This window comes from Petromyzon marinus, chromosome 54 (assembly GCF_048934315.1).
Source record: "Petromyzon marinus isolate PM22_M1 ecotype Great Lakes invasive population chromosome 54, UKy_Petmar_22M1.pri1.0, whole genome shotgun sequence".
Taxonomy (NCBI): Eukaryota; Metazoa; Chordata; class Hyperoartia; order Petromyzontiformes; family Petromyzontidae; genus Petromyzon; species Petromyzon marinus.
Window position 1 is genome coordinate 10,411,842 of NC_133720.1, and position 16,222 is coordinate 10,428,063.

Here is a 16,222-nt window from a genome sequence, read left to right on the forward strand (position 1 = left end):
ACGCAATGTTATACACGAGATGTGGGTTTGCGAGAGTATTCTAGAAAATGCACAGAAATTCATCGTTATCCGCCTAAATTGCAGGCCAATGTGTTTTATTTACATTAAAAGTATAGCTTCAATTCACGAAATACCTTGCAAATCACTCGTCGGTAGTGTAAGGTAGTCGAGCGTTTGTGCAAGTTACAAACTTTTGCACCTTACCACAACGGTAATTCCAAACATGTGTTTTTTTTTTAAAGTGTCCTAAGGTAACATTAGAAACGCGCAATTTCCACCACTTGTTCAGAGGCCCAGAAATAAACACTTTAACGCTAATTTCAGCACGGGAAACGTCTTCATCTACAAGCCTTGACGGTTCCGATTAACAATAAAGGAGCGAACTTCATAACAGGCACTTTTTATTGCGCACCAAATCTCATCCATCACCCAGGGTGACTGCACATTTTATACTTTGGTTTATTGGAAAAGAGCCGAGACTTATCGTTGCCTAGTTACATTTACCAACTTAAGGGGGGCATAAAAGTTGGAAGTTGTTGGCTGCAACCCCGGTGAACAGCAGACCTACTCATTTACAGCTCTTGATGCGTGTGAATCTTTCACGGAGTACTTTGCAAGATCACAATACTCATTTTGTAACGTGTCATATTACAATTGACCTGTATTATTTGGCGACATAGGGGGATACTACTAACACTTGAATCATAACAGTACTCTCCTAAAAAAGGCGCCCCCCTCCTAATTTCCAAAATAATGTTAAATTAAAAGATATACATTTAAACGTGATATGTAAACGTGACCGCTTTCAACGCTGTTGTTATGTCTGCATGGCGACGAGGCCGGCAAACACAACTCATCTCTGTTCGTACCGATGCACGTGGAGTGGGGGGGGTGTTGGAATTTTGTAAACAGCTTACTACAGTATTGGTGTAATAAAGTGAAAGACATGCACGGGCACACCACAGTGGTGAGAAACTACACCCACACTGAGGCGAGTTATATTTATCATCCATAATACAAATGCGAGTGGGGTTGGTGGTGGTGGTGGAGTTGTAGTGGTGGTGGATCACGACTTTGGTAGGGAATTTACATTCTCCCTGACCCACAAATACATTCCCATATTTCCACACACACACGCGCACACAAACACGCCGCGGAGAGGTTCGGGCACGGGAATCGTACGTAGGCTTTCGCGAGCGGCACGAGGCGCTTTATAGTTCCCCGAGCAACGCCGCGTTGTCGACGGAGCGTCCATTCGCGTAAACAAATTGAAGGCGAGCGTGCGACCAAACGCAACGCGGCCGCGCCGGCTCCTCCCCGCGCTCTCGGGCGGCCGCCCGACGCTAAGCGAGCGGACACAGCCGGCGGGGGCCACGCGACATCGCCACAAAGGCGGCGAAGGAGATTAATCGCGTGGATAAGCGGCGGTGGGAAGAGGAGGAAGACGAAAAGACGTGAGGATGTGGCGGTGGTCGGGGGGAGGTGTGAGGAGGGAGGCGGCCATGACGCAGACGCGGCCGCGCCGAGGAGGGTGAGGAGCGTCACGGCCACATCGCGCACTCGACAACACAACGCGTGACGTTTTGCGACATTGTTTTTATTTTGGGGGGGGGGGAGGCTTCGTGATCGGTCGTCCGGAGGGTGGGGGGGGTTCCCGTTTCCGTGTTATTGTTTATTATCGTCGTCTATGTTTTATCCCGAGCCCTCGTTTTTTCATTTTGGTCGTGGCTGAGGCGACGCAAAAAAGGCGCGAAAAACGCAACGGGAAGGAGAAAAATGGCGGCCGTGCGCGCGCCGCTCGAGACGGCGGTTTTTTTTGGCGCCAGAAACCCCCACGAAAAAATGTAAAATAAACAATTAAAATAAGCACGCTTTAACGCAACGGACGGTCTCCCCACGGGTTTCCTCTCTTCTTTCCTTTTCGTTTTCGCTCATTTTTACCTCAGCATTAGGGGGGAGGCAGCTGCCCGCTGCGCGCCGCTCCTAGCGCTCGTCCGCGCCGCGTCCTCCCCGCTCCGCGCCGCGCCGTCTCGTCACCATTTTGAGGGGGGCGCGCGAGTGCGCACGCGCGGGCCCCGCCCCCGGGTCGAGCGCCCATTGGCTGCTTCCCGTAAACGTCGCCGCCCTCCCCATTTCTTTTGGAGGTGACGTCATGTTTATTAGTGGTGAGGGTCGCGTGGTTTGGATTATGCTAATCATATGCGGAGTGGGGGGAGGGCTCCAATGACGTCGCTGGGTGTCGCGTGACTGCTATTATGCTAATTATGTGGGAGGTGGGGGGGTTTCTAGGGCTGAAGGATTTGGGGAATGTTTCTGACATTGCGATTTGATTTGCGATTAACAAAAAATTAAGTCAAGCTTCAGTTCAATATTCACTGTGTAATAGATTTAAAACACGTGATGGAGCATTACCACATGATGCCTGGAAGATTTTGCTGTTTTTTCCTGGATTTTTCTGTTTGCGGATAGTCATTTTAAGATATAGGAATAGGTTTTACCCTTTTAACTGGCACAAAAACTGACACCTTTATTCAAGGCATCATGTTTGCAATAACCACAACACAAGCAGTCAAAATGCAAACAAAAGAGACAACTCTGATAATAATTTGCACTGTCCTTGAATTTGATTGGTCCACACCCGAGACGGCTTTTCTTAGAGCCTAGTCTCCACTGGTGTTGGACCAGAAGACGCCAAAAGGCGTACAACTCAAAAACAGCGCACTATCAGAGTATTGAGGGCTCGGGGTGAGCATTTACATTATGAGACCTCCTTTGCCAGTAACAAGATATAGTAATAGGTTTTACCCTTTTTAACTGACACAAAAACTGACACCTTTATTCAAGGCATCATGTTTGCAATAACCACAACACAAGCAGTCACTTTAAGATGTTTTCTTGTTCATGTTTTTTGTTTGTTGAGGTTGCACCCGATTCAAGAGCAGAATGGCTCGCAGGGCTATACCAAATAAATGCAAATGAAACTGAAATACCATCAAAATAGGAACTGCTCTATATATTCAAATGCAAGGATGAGAACTTAAACGTTATGACTCGCTTCCAACATGTATTTATTAAAATGTTTTAATTGAAATAGAACAATCCAACATAGAACAATTGTTAAGTTAAATGAAGTTATAATAAAAAATAAAGCAATTCCAGTAAGAAAGTAATAGGACTTTTCAAATCGCAAAAAATCGCAGCCTTTGCTATTTGCTAATTGCATTGTTTCAAATTACTATTTCGATTTTAAATTAATCGTTCAGCCCTAGTGTTTTTTCCCCTGTCACGTAATTTATGTTAATGTATGTTTGGGCGGGGGGGGGGACTTCGTGTCACGTGGTTGTATGCTAATTTGGGTGACGTCAACGATAGACATTGAAATTTTGCTGGGTCGGCATCAGTTGTGATGGGCCGGACATGCATTGAGGATTTCAGAGACTTACCGCATCATTGCAAAGCAGCTTGGGACTGTCGAACTCGACCAGGGCAGCCGTTCAAAATACCACCCCCTCCTGAGTTTAAAAGATAAGTCTATACCAGTCAACCCCTTATCAGTCTCAACATTCATCCTACAAAGTCCCATCACAAGGGAGAAAGACAAAAAAATAGACAAAAAAATGTTGCCCATATTGAAATGGCTGTACGCCATATGGACCTGAGAACTCAATTTCCCTGTACAATAATACGGGTAAACCTTATGGGTTGACAGGTATGAGATACTCTAAATATATACTAAACTCTTTTATTTTACTCGTTATGTCCCCACAGAGCTATATAGCTCTTTTTCAGAAGCTACCTGGCCACATATGGTAGGTCAACGAAACGGCTTATCAAGTGGGAATTTATAAGGACCCAGAGAAAAACCACGCGACCACGGTGTTAGAGAGAGAGACATGCAAACTCCAAATATGTAGCAAGCGTCAGGGTGAAACCCACAACCACCTGTATACCAGGTGACGTAGTTAACATCTCGTCACCGTGGGCGCCTTACACTAATCCCCACAGCACTTGTCCCAGGCTGTATGCATTTTAAGGCCACGTGAAGTGTCGAAGACTCGCTGACAGGGGGTCACGGGACTGAACCAGGTGCCATGAGTTGACTGAGATGACTGGCCGATGCACCACTTGTGTTCCTACTGTGCCAACTTGATGTGTTTTAGCAGCCTGACATTCCGCTCATTGTTGTGAGCATTGCTCCTCTCCTCTCTGTTGTTATTAGAGGGCGACTGACTCCACCTGCCCAGTGGCGTCTTTTCACGAGCCTCCTCCAGAGGCCGATCTTAACACCACTGGTACCAGTCATTGGCAAATCCACTCAGCTCCATATCCTCTCGTACCACATGACTCCATCTCTTCTCTAGCCCGTGTCGTGCCCATTTATCCCCCGCTATCTGGCCGAACAAAACCTGCTTGGCCATGCAGTGACTGGGCATGCGGGCTACATGACCCAGCCAACCGCAACCTTGCCTGCCAGAGGAGCTCACCGATTGTCCATTTCTTTCAAGGATTTCTGAGCTCCTTACACAATTCAGCCTGGTTAAACCCAGGAGGGATCATGGCAGGACAAGCTAAACTGGTGAAGATGTTCATTGAGGGGTATCCACGTTTCGCAAGCATAGAGAAGGGAGGGCATGACCATGGCCGAGAAGCCCCAAAGCTTCGTGTGAAGCGACGGACCAGGTAGCTTCCACACAGCGTTGCGTAGCCAATGAAAAGACAATTCCACTCGACTGATTCGGAGTGTGACCTCTGCTGTCAAATTGGGACACAGAACAACGTGTCCACACACCCCTACAATCACTGAGCAAGGATCCATATCACAGCCAGATTGGTCCTTTTAGCCATGAACCCTCTGCATACAAAAAAATACCGTATGTTTAAAAACAACAAACAGGATAAAATCCATAATATAGTTTTTTGGGGTTAGAGCACGTAAATATAAATGTGTCGTTAAACCCGCCACCACCCGACACAGCCAATTAGTAAGGTTTCTCACGTAAACTAAACGTCCCAATTCATTACTAGTACAGCACACCGGTGTGATGGAGAGCAAATCCGCAACATTTACAATCTGAGTACGACATTTCGCCTGTAATTACAACTAGCATCATCAGGCGGACAGCAAAATGTGTGTATTACATCAACATAACATCAGGATAACATAAAGCGCTAACTCCCAAGTTTCTGAGACAGCCATCGTCGTTTCGAGGCACAGATGGCAGTAATGACTAAGGCAATCAAAACACTCTACACTGCAGGAATTCATATTCTTTGGGTAACTTTACCAAAAGACCCAGAGAATACTCTACATGGGTCAATGAGTTTATTATGTTTAACCAGGGGAAGAACTCAAGAGACCAAGGATTGGAGTTTCATTTGCAAGAGGGACCTGGGTCACCAAAAGGAAAAAAAATCGAAACAATATCACACAGCAGTAAAGTAAATAGAAATCAGACCAAAACAAAACTATTTTTTTTTATTTTACCATGTAAGTTCTACTGAGCTGTATAGCTCTTTTTCAGAAGCGACCTGGCCACAAGTTATAGCTCAACGAAGTGGCTTACCATTACGTGACATTTTATTGCAGCAGACAAATACTCTAAACGCACGTTGATTCTAAATGTGGAGGGGGGGGGGGGAACGGAAAGACCCAGAGAAAAATCAACGCGATTTTTACGGTGAAAACATACACAGTAATAACCAGGGCGTCCTACTGGATTCCAACCGCTGCACCAAGCAGCGAACTCGCTACCGCCAGGCCGTGTTGCATTCTTCCCTTTCCTTCCCATCCCATCGCCTCCTCGTGTTCCCACGTTTATTTCACACACACAGGCCAGCCGGGGGCCACTGGACAGAGTCGTCCGCCGCCCTTTGAACACTGCCGCAGGCCCGGCCTCTCTGGACATGTCCATCTGTGACGTTCAAGGCACCTTCAGCGGCAGGAACCCGTCCTCGGGGAGATGGTGCGAAGCCGAACGGACGCCCGACCTCGCCACGCCACCATACGGCCTCTCACCGAGCCCCCTGTCGCCGGTCGTCAAGCTCGAGTTCGTGCCGGAGCCTGCCGACGTCAAGCTCGAACTCGTGCCGGATAGCGGCAGCGTCGGCGTCGGCGTCGGCGGCGCGGAGCTGATGGCGAACGAAGGCACCCGGAGTTCGGGGTCGGCGCCTGATGTCAAACCGGGAGTGGTCGGCCGCGAGCCCATGCGGAGGAGCAGCAGGACGGCCGTGGCCATGGCCGCGGCGACAGCAGTGGCAAAAGCGGCGGGGGCAAAATCGGCGTCGTTATCGCAACAGCGGCGGCAACAGCAGCACCAGCAACAACATTACCAGCAGCAGAAACACCAGCAGCAACAGCCGCAGCAGGCTGGCGAAACAGTAAAGCGGTGCTTCCCGTGGTCGGACGACGAGTTCCGCGCGTGGCAGGGCCGCGCCAAGTGGCTGTTCCGCAGCCAGGAGGGCATCGGCTGCGCCATCTGCAGGGAGGCGAGCGTGGTGGTCTACAAGCGGCAGGGGGTCTTCCTTGCCAAGGAGTGGCGCGCCGGCATGGTGTGGGCCAAGGACAAGAAGAAGCTGCGCAAGAAAGTGTACGAGCACCGCGACACTAAGGCGCACCGCCAGGCGAGCTATATCAGCGCCGTCCACGAGACGACGCAACCGGCCCCTCGCGCACCGGCACCGCCGCCGCCTAGGCACGTGGTGGACTCCAAAAGCAGGCTGTTCTCGGAGACGGAGCGCGCCTTCCGCACGGCATACCTCGTGGCCAAGGAGGACCTCCGCGCCTGCCAGCACGATTCCCTCTGCGCGCTGCAGGGGCTCAGCGGCGCGCGGCTCGGGCGGGCGGGCGGCACGCACGGCTGCCTGCGCGTCATCGCTCACGTCCGCGCAGAGATGGAGGCCAAGCTGACGGCGCACCTGGTGGGCGGCGCCGACTGCTTCTCGGTGCTCGTCGACGGCTGCTCGTTCGCGCGCCGCCGCTTCGCCGCCGTGCTGGTGCGGGCGCGCGTCGGCGCCGCGGCGTCCGTCGACAACGCGCTGCTCGACCTCGTGCGACTCCCCGACGGCGGGAGCGCCGAGGAGGCGGCGCGCGCCGTGGTGCGCCGCCTCGAGGACAAGCTGGGCCGCGCCGCGCTCGACGACAAGCTGCTGGCCGGCGCCAGCGAGGGCCCATCGGCCGACATCCCCGCCCTGCGCGGCATCGGCGCGCACTTCCAGAAGGCGTTCCCGCGCCTCCTGCTGTGGCTGTGCTGCGTGGCGCACAGGCTGGAGCAGGACGCGTCGCGCTGCCTGCTGGCGAGCGGCGCCGCCGACCGGCTCGGCTCGCTGGTGACGGCGTTGGCCGAGCTGTGCGCGCGCTCGCCGAGGAACGCCGGCGAGCTGGCGGCGGCGGCGCCAGACTTCGGCGCGGAAGTGGCGCGCGTCGCCGCCGTGACGCCGGCCGACGGGCGCCACGCGGCGTCGACGTTCGCGTGCGCCCGCGCCGCGTGGCGCGGCTACACGGCGCTGCACACGCACTTCGCCCGCGCCTCCGCCGACCCGTCGCGCGCGCCCGACGAACGGGAGGCGTACCGGCGCCTGCGCGGCCGCCTCGAGAGCGCCGCGTTCGTGCGGCACCTGGCGGCCGCCAAGGACGCGCTGCGCGAGCTGCGCGCGCTGGCCGCCGCGCTGCAGGACGCACGCGCCACCGCGTGCGACGCGCTCTGGGCCGCGCGACGCGCCGTCGCCGCCGTCGCGTCCCTGCGGGATGGCGGCGGCAAGTCTTTGAACAGGGCCGAGCGGCGGCTGGCCGACGGCCTCTTCAAGGGCGTGGTGGTGGACGACGACGACGACGACGGCGGCGGCGGCCGGCTGGACACGGCGCGGTTCTACCAGACGCTCGTCAACGGCCTGACGGCGCGCTTCCCCGTCGACGTGTTCGAGCTCGTCTCCGTGCTCGACCCCGAGCTGTGGAAGCAACGGCAGGACGAGGACAATGCGGGGGATGGGAAGCGGCCGCCCTCCTCCGAGGAGGACGAGGTGGCGCGCCTCGCCCGGCGGCTGCGCCTGCCGCCGCTCGACTGCGCCTCGCAGTTCCGTAGCCGGCGGCGCGGCGCGGCCGTGCCGGAGGGCGGCGCGCTGAGCAAGCTGGAGGTGGCGATCGCCACGCTGCCCACGTGCAGTGCCGAGTGCGAGCGCGTCACCGCCGCGCTCGCCGACGTGGCCGCGTCGCGCCAGCGCGCGGACTCTCTCCTCGACCGTCAGCAGCAGCGGCGGCGGCGGCAGCAGCAGCAGCAGCAGCAGCGCCGCCGGAACCGCAAGCAGAACCGCCGGATGTATGGCATCATCAAAGAGGAAGAGGTCGACGACGATGATGACGTCGATGACGACGACGACGAGGATGACCTGGATGAGGACGGCGACGAGCACCTGGCCAACGTGCTCTGGATCAAGTGCAACGGCCCCCCGCAGGAGTGGTTCGACGCCAGGCCGCTGGTGCGCTCGTGGCTGCTGAAGCAGCAGAACGCGGAAGAGCGCAGGGACCGGGCAGTGGAGTGCGGCGGCCCCTGCATGGAGCCGCGCGAGCTCTGGACGCTGCTGTCCTAGCGGGAGGAAGCGGGCGGGCGAGAGAGAGAGAGAGATAGAGAGAGATAGAGAGAGATAGAGAGACGCGTGGCCCGGGAAGCAGACGGCTCTCGTCTTGTGGGGCGCCACAGTAGCGAGACGTTAACTACCTCGCCTGGTGTGCAGGAGGTCCATCGTGAAGTTTTTTTTTGGTTCGATATCGCGAATATAAATGCGTCGTTAACACCACCACCACTCGACATCACCTTACCCTGGAAAATCGCCTGGTGTAATCACCAGCAAAACGTAGTATTCAAATTGTCAATTTTGTGGGTTTACTCTCCTACACACCGGTGTGCTGAACTAGTAATTATAATTTGCATGTTTTGTTTACGTGAAAAACCTTACTAATTGGCTGTATCGGATGGTGGTGGGTTCACGACACATTACACCATCTAACCCAAAAAACCTTTATTATGAATAATATTGGTCACGAAAACCTACGTGTTAATCGTGCAGAAGGTCGTGGGTTCAATCCCGACCCCGACGCCTGCTCTATATTTGGAGTTTGCATGTTCTGCCCATGGTCGTGTGGATTTTTCTCCAGGTCCTCCGGTTTTACCTCCACATTTAGAATCAAACGTCACGCATTTCTAAGAGTAAGCTACTTCGTTGATATATTATTTGTGATAGCCAGGTCGCTTCCAAAAAAGAGCTGTTTAGCTCAGTGGGCCTTACCTGATAAAATAAAAAATAGTGAATGGTTTACACGCGCTGCCTGTGATGTCCCCGCCTGCCTAGCGCAGGCGCAGAGCTCCACGAAAGAGAAACGAAATAAAAAATCAGCTAAGGGCCTTTTTTGTTTTTTGGTACGGTCCAAAAATATATAAATGTCGACGATTCCTGCTCGGAACGAGCGATGGAAATGGTGCTAATCTCCCATCTACAGCCCCGAGACGGCAGTGGTGGAAATGCGTACACACATTTCTACGGCGAAAGCAAGTCCATACCCGCCGTTGCCCCGTGAATAGACACGGCGTTATCGATCCTCCCGGGTGGGGGTGGGGGGGGAGGATGGGCCGAGTCAACCCTGCCCAGCCAGCATTTGAACTCTCGACCTTACGGTTGCGAGCCGCCTCCCTCTGCCGCCAACCCGGCCCCGTCGACGTCCAGCGCATTTCGCGAGAGCGCCGGACGAGGCTTCTTCTTTCCAGATGGCACGTGGGCGACAGTTTGTGCAGATGATGCCATCGTTGAACGTCGAGGTCCCTCAACGATCCAAGGCGGCAGTAGACGCTGTGTGGATTGCTGCGATGACGCCAGGGTGTGCATTCACGGGTTGGTGCACTCGTCGGCGATGAGTTTGGTGGCTTGGGCTTTGCCGCAGACGAGACTGCCTGACCTTGATTCGCTCGTTTTTGTTACGGTAGAACAGGAGACCGATATAATACCGCCGATGTCACTACACCCGTGCGTGTAAATTCTATTTATTCCAGTCTTGCGCGTTGTGATGGCAGCGGTGATGCGTTTCAGGAACTCGATGCCATTGTCGTGCTGGTCACGGCGAGAGTGCTTCAGGAGTTAAGAGTTTGTGTAGTTTCGATCTTCCTCCTCCCTTGAAGGAGCGCAAACTCCAGTGGTTTACTACGTGATCCATCTAACGCCAAGTTTTTTTTCCTTGCCAAGTTTTTGGCCAACCCTTTGGACTTGACCAGTTTCCTACAGGGCAAAAGTCCCTAATAGCAACGCACTTATAGACTTAAAGGTTTCGTTTGTGTTGGATTATCTTAAGCGTGGATCTGCTGTTTGGCATCCACGCGCCACTGCGGATCGCGAGGATGCCCCAACTTGTAAGCGCTCGTAGACGTATTGACAATTTGCAGTGCGTCCAGCTTACACTGCTCTTGACTTCAATCGCTTGCATGTGCCTTGTACGGCAGCGTACGAGGATTGATAAAGTACCAGGACTACTTTTGTTCAGACAAAACTAAAGGACGACATACCGAATCAAATTGATCTCCTTCAAATCAGTCTCCTCCTGATCGAGCACGGTGATTCCAGCGGTCCTGCTATGTGCCGATGCATCCCTGGTATGGGCGATGGCTTTCAGTTCCCGAGTTGCATTTTGGATGACTGGTTGGGAACATCCTGAAATGCTCTTTCCGTTTAGGGTGTGCGTTTCAATCTAGGGAATGGGGAAAAAAAAAAGCAATTTGGTGCCAAATCTGGTGAATACGGTGGGATGAGGAACCAGGCGATGAGGCTTGGGTTCATGGCTTCTATCCCGAAATGGAGCGTCGGGTCATCTCGGTGGAGGACGCCGTCGTCATCTTGACCAAAGAAAGTAGGACAGCACGTGGGTGAGTGAGTGAGTGGGTGAGTGGGTGAGTGAGTGAGCGAGTGGGTGGGTGAGCAAGTGGGTTAGTGAGTGAGTGAATGGGTGAGGTGATGAGACGTGATGAGACTTGGGTTCATGGCTTCTATCCCGAGACAGAGTCATCTCCGTGGACGATGACGTCACCTCGATCAAAGAAAGCAGGACAGCGAGTGGTTGAGTGGGTGAGCAAGTGACTTGAGTGAGTGGTTGAATGAGCGAGTGGGTGGGCGAGTGAGTGGGTGAGCGAGTGAGTGGGTGAGCGAGTGGTGAGCAAGTAAGTGGGTGAGTGAGTGGGTGAGCGAGTGGTGAGCAAGTAAGTGAGTGAGTGGGTGAGCGAGGGAGTGAGCAAGTGGGTGATTGGGTGAACAAGTGACTGGGTGAGCGAGCGAGTGAGTGGGTGAGCAAGCGAGTGGGTGAGTGATCGAGCGAGCGACCGAGTAGGTGAGTCAGTGGGTGGGTGAGGTGATGAGGTTTGGTTTCATTTCTACGATCCCAAGACGAGGCAGACCATGGGGTCATCTCAGCAGAGGATCCTTTTGTCACCTCGACGATAGCCAAGACAGGCGCGCGCGAATGTCAACAACACCTCGACTGTCTTCTCCGACAGTCGAGGCGTTGTTGCACCGTGAGTTGGTCATTCCACGGGGGTCAAGGCAGCGAATCGGGTTGTTTCATTTGGTCGTTTCGAATGCGCCTAAGGGATGCAGTTTAACGGAAACGGCCTGAATAATGGGAGTCGGGCGCGTGGACCTTGTTCATCGGGACATCACGCCGTCGCATTGAGCACCGTCCATGCAGAAATCTCTGGCCGAGCACAGCGTTCGGCCTTTAGTTTTGTCTAAGACCGAAAGTAGTCCCCGCACTAGTTTTTGACCGACCCTCGTATGTCGCCGTGCAGCGACACGGCGTTGGGGGGACGACGATGTGGATTCTGGCGATTGCGAGCAGGCTCGCAATCAAAAAGGTTACGAGTTCAAATCCTGCTTGGGGGTTTGCCACAGCCCATCGTCCCTCCGGGGATCGATGACATTCGGGCAGCTCTGTTGGGAAGTCAACAGCGGTCGTCCTCGGAATGTGGAATTCCCCACCGCTGGCTCTGCGGGACTGTGAACAGGAGCTGCGGGCACCAACGCCTCGGTGCACATTCTAGCGGGAAGTCGCCCTTTGGCGCGACCTGACCCCGACGATTTCCCATCCGCGACCGACGTCACGGGAGACGTAGCCTGGACCTGCATCTACAAACACAAAACCGTTCTCTCTTTTCAGGGGGCTGGATATTCCTCTTCATGAGCGTCTGACGGAAACTCAGGTGCTGACACACACGTACGTACGTACACATGTTGAACTTTGTTCACACCCCTGCCTAGCCAACCGCGCTAAACACGGGGGCAACGGGTTTACAGTGTCGCCTCACTGCCTTTCACTCCGATACACGTGGACGGTCACTGCAGAATCAGAATCTTTGTTTATCCTGGATAAATCCGATGAGCTATGAAGCTCATTTCCCACAGGTGTCCAGTAGGGGTATGGGGTCAGAAATTTACATTGAGGAACAATACAAAACGCGATCGGAGTGCAGCCTTGAACAGTGAGTAATAGCCGATCGGCTTTCAACGATCTAAACATTATATTCAACGCATCGTTTGTGACGTTGCAGCGGTGCGCAAGCACAAATGAAAAACCGGACACATTCGTCAACAACACTGTGGCCCTGAATAGATGAACGAATTCCATTTCATCAGTTTACATTCTTCACTTGTCACTCGCTATCTACGAATGGGCAACCATCGTGTGCCAATTTGAGACTGGTCATACTTCAGCTTGCATTAGCTCGGTCTCTCTGGCTTGTTCGTGTGCTATGAACAAGGTCCATTTCCCAAAACGTTGCCCATTATATATGTTTTTCTTTTCGGGTCACATTGTTATAAACGGATGCGTTTGAGTCTTTGTCAAATCTTCGATTTGGTTTGGTGCTGTCAGCAATGGACGCGTGGACCACGGCTTAAAGGCCCAGTTGCCGTGCACGGCTAAAGCTGCACTTACGTATGTTGGGTCTCTGTGTGGTAAGCCTATGGATGTGTTTGTGAGTAGATGTTTGTTAAACTTCTTTCACACCGTACGTAGCCGACCGTGCTAACCGGAGGTGCGGGAGAAGGACAACAAAGTAGGCAGAAAAAAGCAGCTCTAAAGAAATGAGTTCTCAATCTGGACGACTTAAAAGCACACAACTTTGAAGTCATCTGCATTGAAATGGAGGTCAGCGCAAGGTGACGCAGGGCACGGCTTCACCAACGGTGACGTTCTGCCACGTGGCCTGCTGGAGGTAGCGCTGTGGGGCAGTGGTTCTCACCCCCCCCCCCCACTAAGCAAGACCTCATGGTTCCTGTGCCCCCACCGCCCACCTCCAAGCCCAAAAACCCCAACTCAGGCGACGAAGGCCACGATCGACGGAGGTCAAAGGTCCATGCCTCCAGTCAACGCGGCGTTCGTTAGCAAGGCATTACCCACCCCCCTCCCCAGCCTTGCGTGTCAGTGCTAGTTTCGTGTTAGTAAGGCATGTGTTTTCACAGTTTGACATCGCTGTATTCGTGTTCATTTGTGTTCGACGCGTGGTTCTCGCTGTGTCTCTCCGTGCGTTTCGTCACCGCGACAAGAAAGTGTCACCGGTGGGGCAAGGGGGGGGGACAACATTCGAACAAGTTTCTCCTGCACGGTGTCCACGCCGTGTCCGTGCCCACGGCCTGCGAGGGGTTAAGAAGCGCCGCTGCTGTAGTTCGAGGCTGCCGTGTTGAGTGCTGGAGCTGGCGAGGGAGTCTCCGTGGTGGTGGGGGGGGGGGCTAAGGCCCTGCCAGCGTGAGCCGTCCGCCCTGCCAACAACCCTTGAGACGATCCGTTATGGAAACAACAACCACAATTTCGTTCGAATACCAGACCGTCAGACTTGTTTCTCCTACTTCTTCTTCATTGAAACACCCAGGAGTTGGTAAAGCACGACTCTTTGTTTTTGCGATTTAATTACCATTTTCCGTTCTGTGCCATTCCGCGATGACGGTGAGATGTGTCCACGCCGCGTGCTGCCACCGCCCAAGTGGGAATCTCTTCTCTGAACCGTGCGTGAAACGTGCCTGGTGGGACCCACCCCCCCCTCTCGTTACTTCCCCCCTCATCTCACACGGTCCAATTAAACGTCGTAACTGATTTTGTGTGTGTGTATAGGTGAATAAAACATGTAACACTCTCTGTAACGCGGTCTCATCGATGTTGCCGAGTACAGCTGTGTTAGAAAACCGCGCGTGCTCACTCGTCGTCGTCACTTATTCCCACCGTGGCCAGCGGCGGCGCGGTTCACCGCTTGTCGCCGATCTTTCGGCGGTTCGAAATCGGTGGCCGCCCCCGGTTAATCCCGCGGTGCACGCTGACCGTGAAAATACCGCTACGCTGGCCGTCTTGCTTTCGCTCCTGGATGTTTCAAGGTCGTCGGGGATGTCGTTCGCGAGAGTAGGGCGTGCCGGAGTCATCGAGCCAAATTTGAAACAAAAACTGCATTGGGATAGCACACACACACACACAGAGCAGAAATGGTCACCCACCCCTGCAGCGAAAACTTGGCAGGGACCCTCTTGAAAAAAGAATGCCGAGACTCCTGGACTAATGAGTGCAACAATGAAACGATATTGGCAACTGGAAAGGTCCACTCAAAATTCCTCGCTCATCACACCGCCTTTGGGGGTGACACCACTCCTCTCTCTGTGTTGATAAACCCCTGCACCAGCGGTGGATATTCCACATTCCGAAATCGCTGACAGTTTTATCCATTGGGCAGCCTCTCCGCTCAAGCGCTGACTTGAACCGCGTGCCTTCTAGACGGAGAGGCCCGCGCGGTGACGTCAGTGCCCGAGCGCTCTTAAAAAGTCTGCCAAGTGCCCGATGAGTGTGGCCGGGGCCGTGCCTAGGGGGCCTCGGGACAAATCCCACCGTGTGGTGCCCTCCCTCCACCCCCCGACGCCTTCATACCAAACCAGAACTATTTTATATATAAAAGGGAAATTTGTGAATGTGGTTCTGTTCGAAATGTTTAGCATACTTCCCGACATGCAACTAACTTGAAATTTGGCATGTGGGTAGCTTCCAGACTGTACACAATGAAAAAAAGTATAAAAATAGACTTTTGTATTTTGGGGCGGGGGGGGGGGCGCATTAATGGGTATATTTTGCACGGCAAGTGAGCTGTGACGTCACATCTGTGATGTCACCCGCATGCGGCAGCGTCACGCAGTGTGCCTGCTGACATCACGCATCCCCCCCACCCACCCTCCACGTAGGCCGTGTATTAAGAAAAGGATCCAAGTCTCGGGCGAAGCCGGGTAGTAAAGCTCGTCTGTAATGAGAGAGGTTCTTTGGGTTAGATCGCGGAAATGTGAATGTCGTTAAAGCTGCCGCCGCCGCCCGAAACGACCAATTAATAAGGTTTGTCACGTAGAGCGAACGTGCCGATTCGGTACTAGTTCAGCACACCAGTGTGTTGGAGAGTAAAGCCTAATACAACATTCAGATTGCGAGTACGACGTTTCGCCAGTAATTATAACTAGCATCATCAGGCGGACAGCCAGATTTGCGGAGAAATCCTATTACACCTGACCATCTTATCTTGACGGAAATAACATCGCCCCTTAACCGAGGCGCTTTTACAAAGAATTAACAACGGTACAACAACAACAACGCGTGTGGGTGTAATGGTGGAGATGAGGTGAATGAAATCGATGAGAGGAAGCGATGTGGGAGAATCTGTGACGCTGCGTGAATTTGGTGAAAGCAAAATTGATGACCGTAAATGATGATGAACGAACGCGGTTAATGAGTGAGAGCCGTGTCATGAGAATATAAAGAGGGAACGGTGGCGGTGATGGGGAGATTAAGAAGCGGCCGTGGGGTGAGCTCGGGAACAATGAGTGAGTTGTGAGTGAGGAGCCGAAACTTAGTGAGCGAAGGTGACCGCTGAATGTGGAGGGGGAAGTTTGTTCCAGTGAAGGGAGGCGAGAAGTGAGAGAGAGAGCGACAGCAAGGAGGAACAGAGAGAGATCGTAGAGATTGAGAACGCCGAGGGCGAGAAGGTGACGTAGAGCAGCAAGATACGGTGATGCAACAATTTTTTTGTTGAATTTTATTTTACCAGGTAAGGCCCCACTGGGCTATACAGCTTTGTGTTTCAGAAGCGACCTGGCCAGAAACGATAGCTCAAGGAAATGGCTTGGAAATGTACAGCAGCCAAATACAATAACCTAAACGCATTACTTGGAAGACTGC

General features: G+C 53.4%; 2 protein-coding genes across 4 annotated transcripts in view; one reads left to right on the top strand and one right to left on the bottom strand.

Annotated features, from left to right (window-relative positions):
- The window catches only part of PCIF1 (phosphorylated CTD interacting factor 1), a 31,738-nt gene extending 29,640 nt beyond the window's left edge, over window positions 1-2,098 (bottom strand). For 2 of the 3 annotated variants that reach the window (XM_032974738.2, XM_032974737.2), the window contains exon 1: window positions 1,942-2,097. In XM_032974738.2, coding sequence (XP_032830629.1) covers window positions 1,942-1,949 — 8 coding nt within the window. In that variant the 5' untranslated portion in view covers window positions 1,950-2,097. Of the gene's footprint in view, window positions 1-1,941 lie in introns of all 3 variants that reach the window. The other variant, XM_032974739.2, reaches the window with a different exon arrangement.
- On the top strand, window positions 897-15,637 carry LOC116954203 (uncharacterized). Its single transcript, XM_032974735.2, has 2 exons — window positions 897-1,531; window positions 5,833-15,637. Exon 2 carries the CDS (start codon window positions 5,905-5,907, stop codon window positions 8,581-8,583), a length of 2,679 nt encoding a protein of 892 aa, XP_032830626.2. The 5' UTR covers window positions 897-1,531; window positions 5,833-5,904; the 3' UTR covers window positions 8,584-15,637.
- Window positions 15,638-16,222: the final 585 nt, after the last annotated feature.

Coding starts and splice junctions, on each gene's coding strand:
- LOC116954203 (XM_032974735.2), top strand. CDS start 5,905: ATGTCCATCTGTGACGTTCAAGGCACCTTCAGCGGCAGGAACCCGTCC.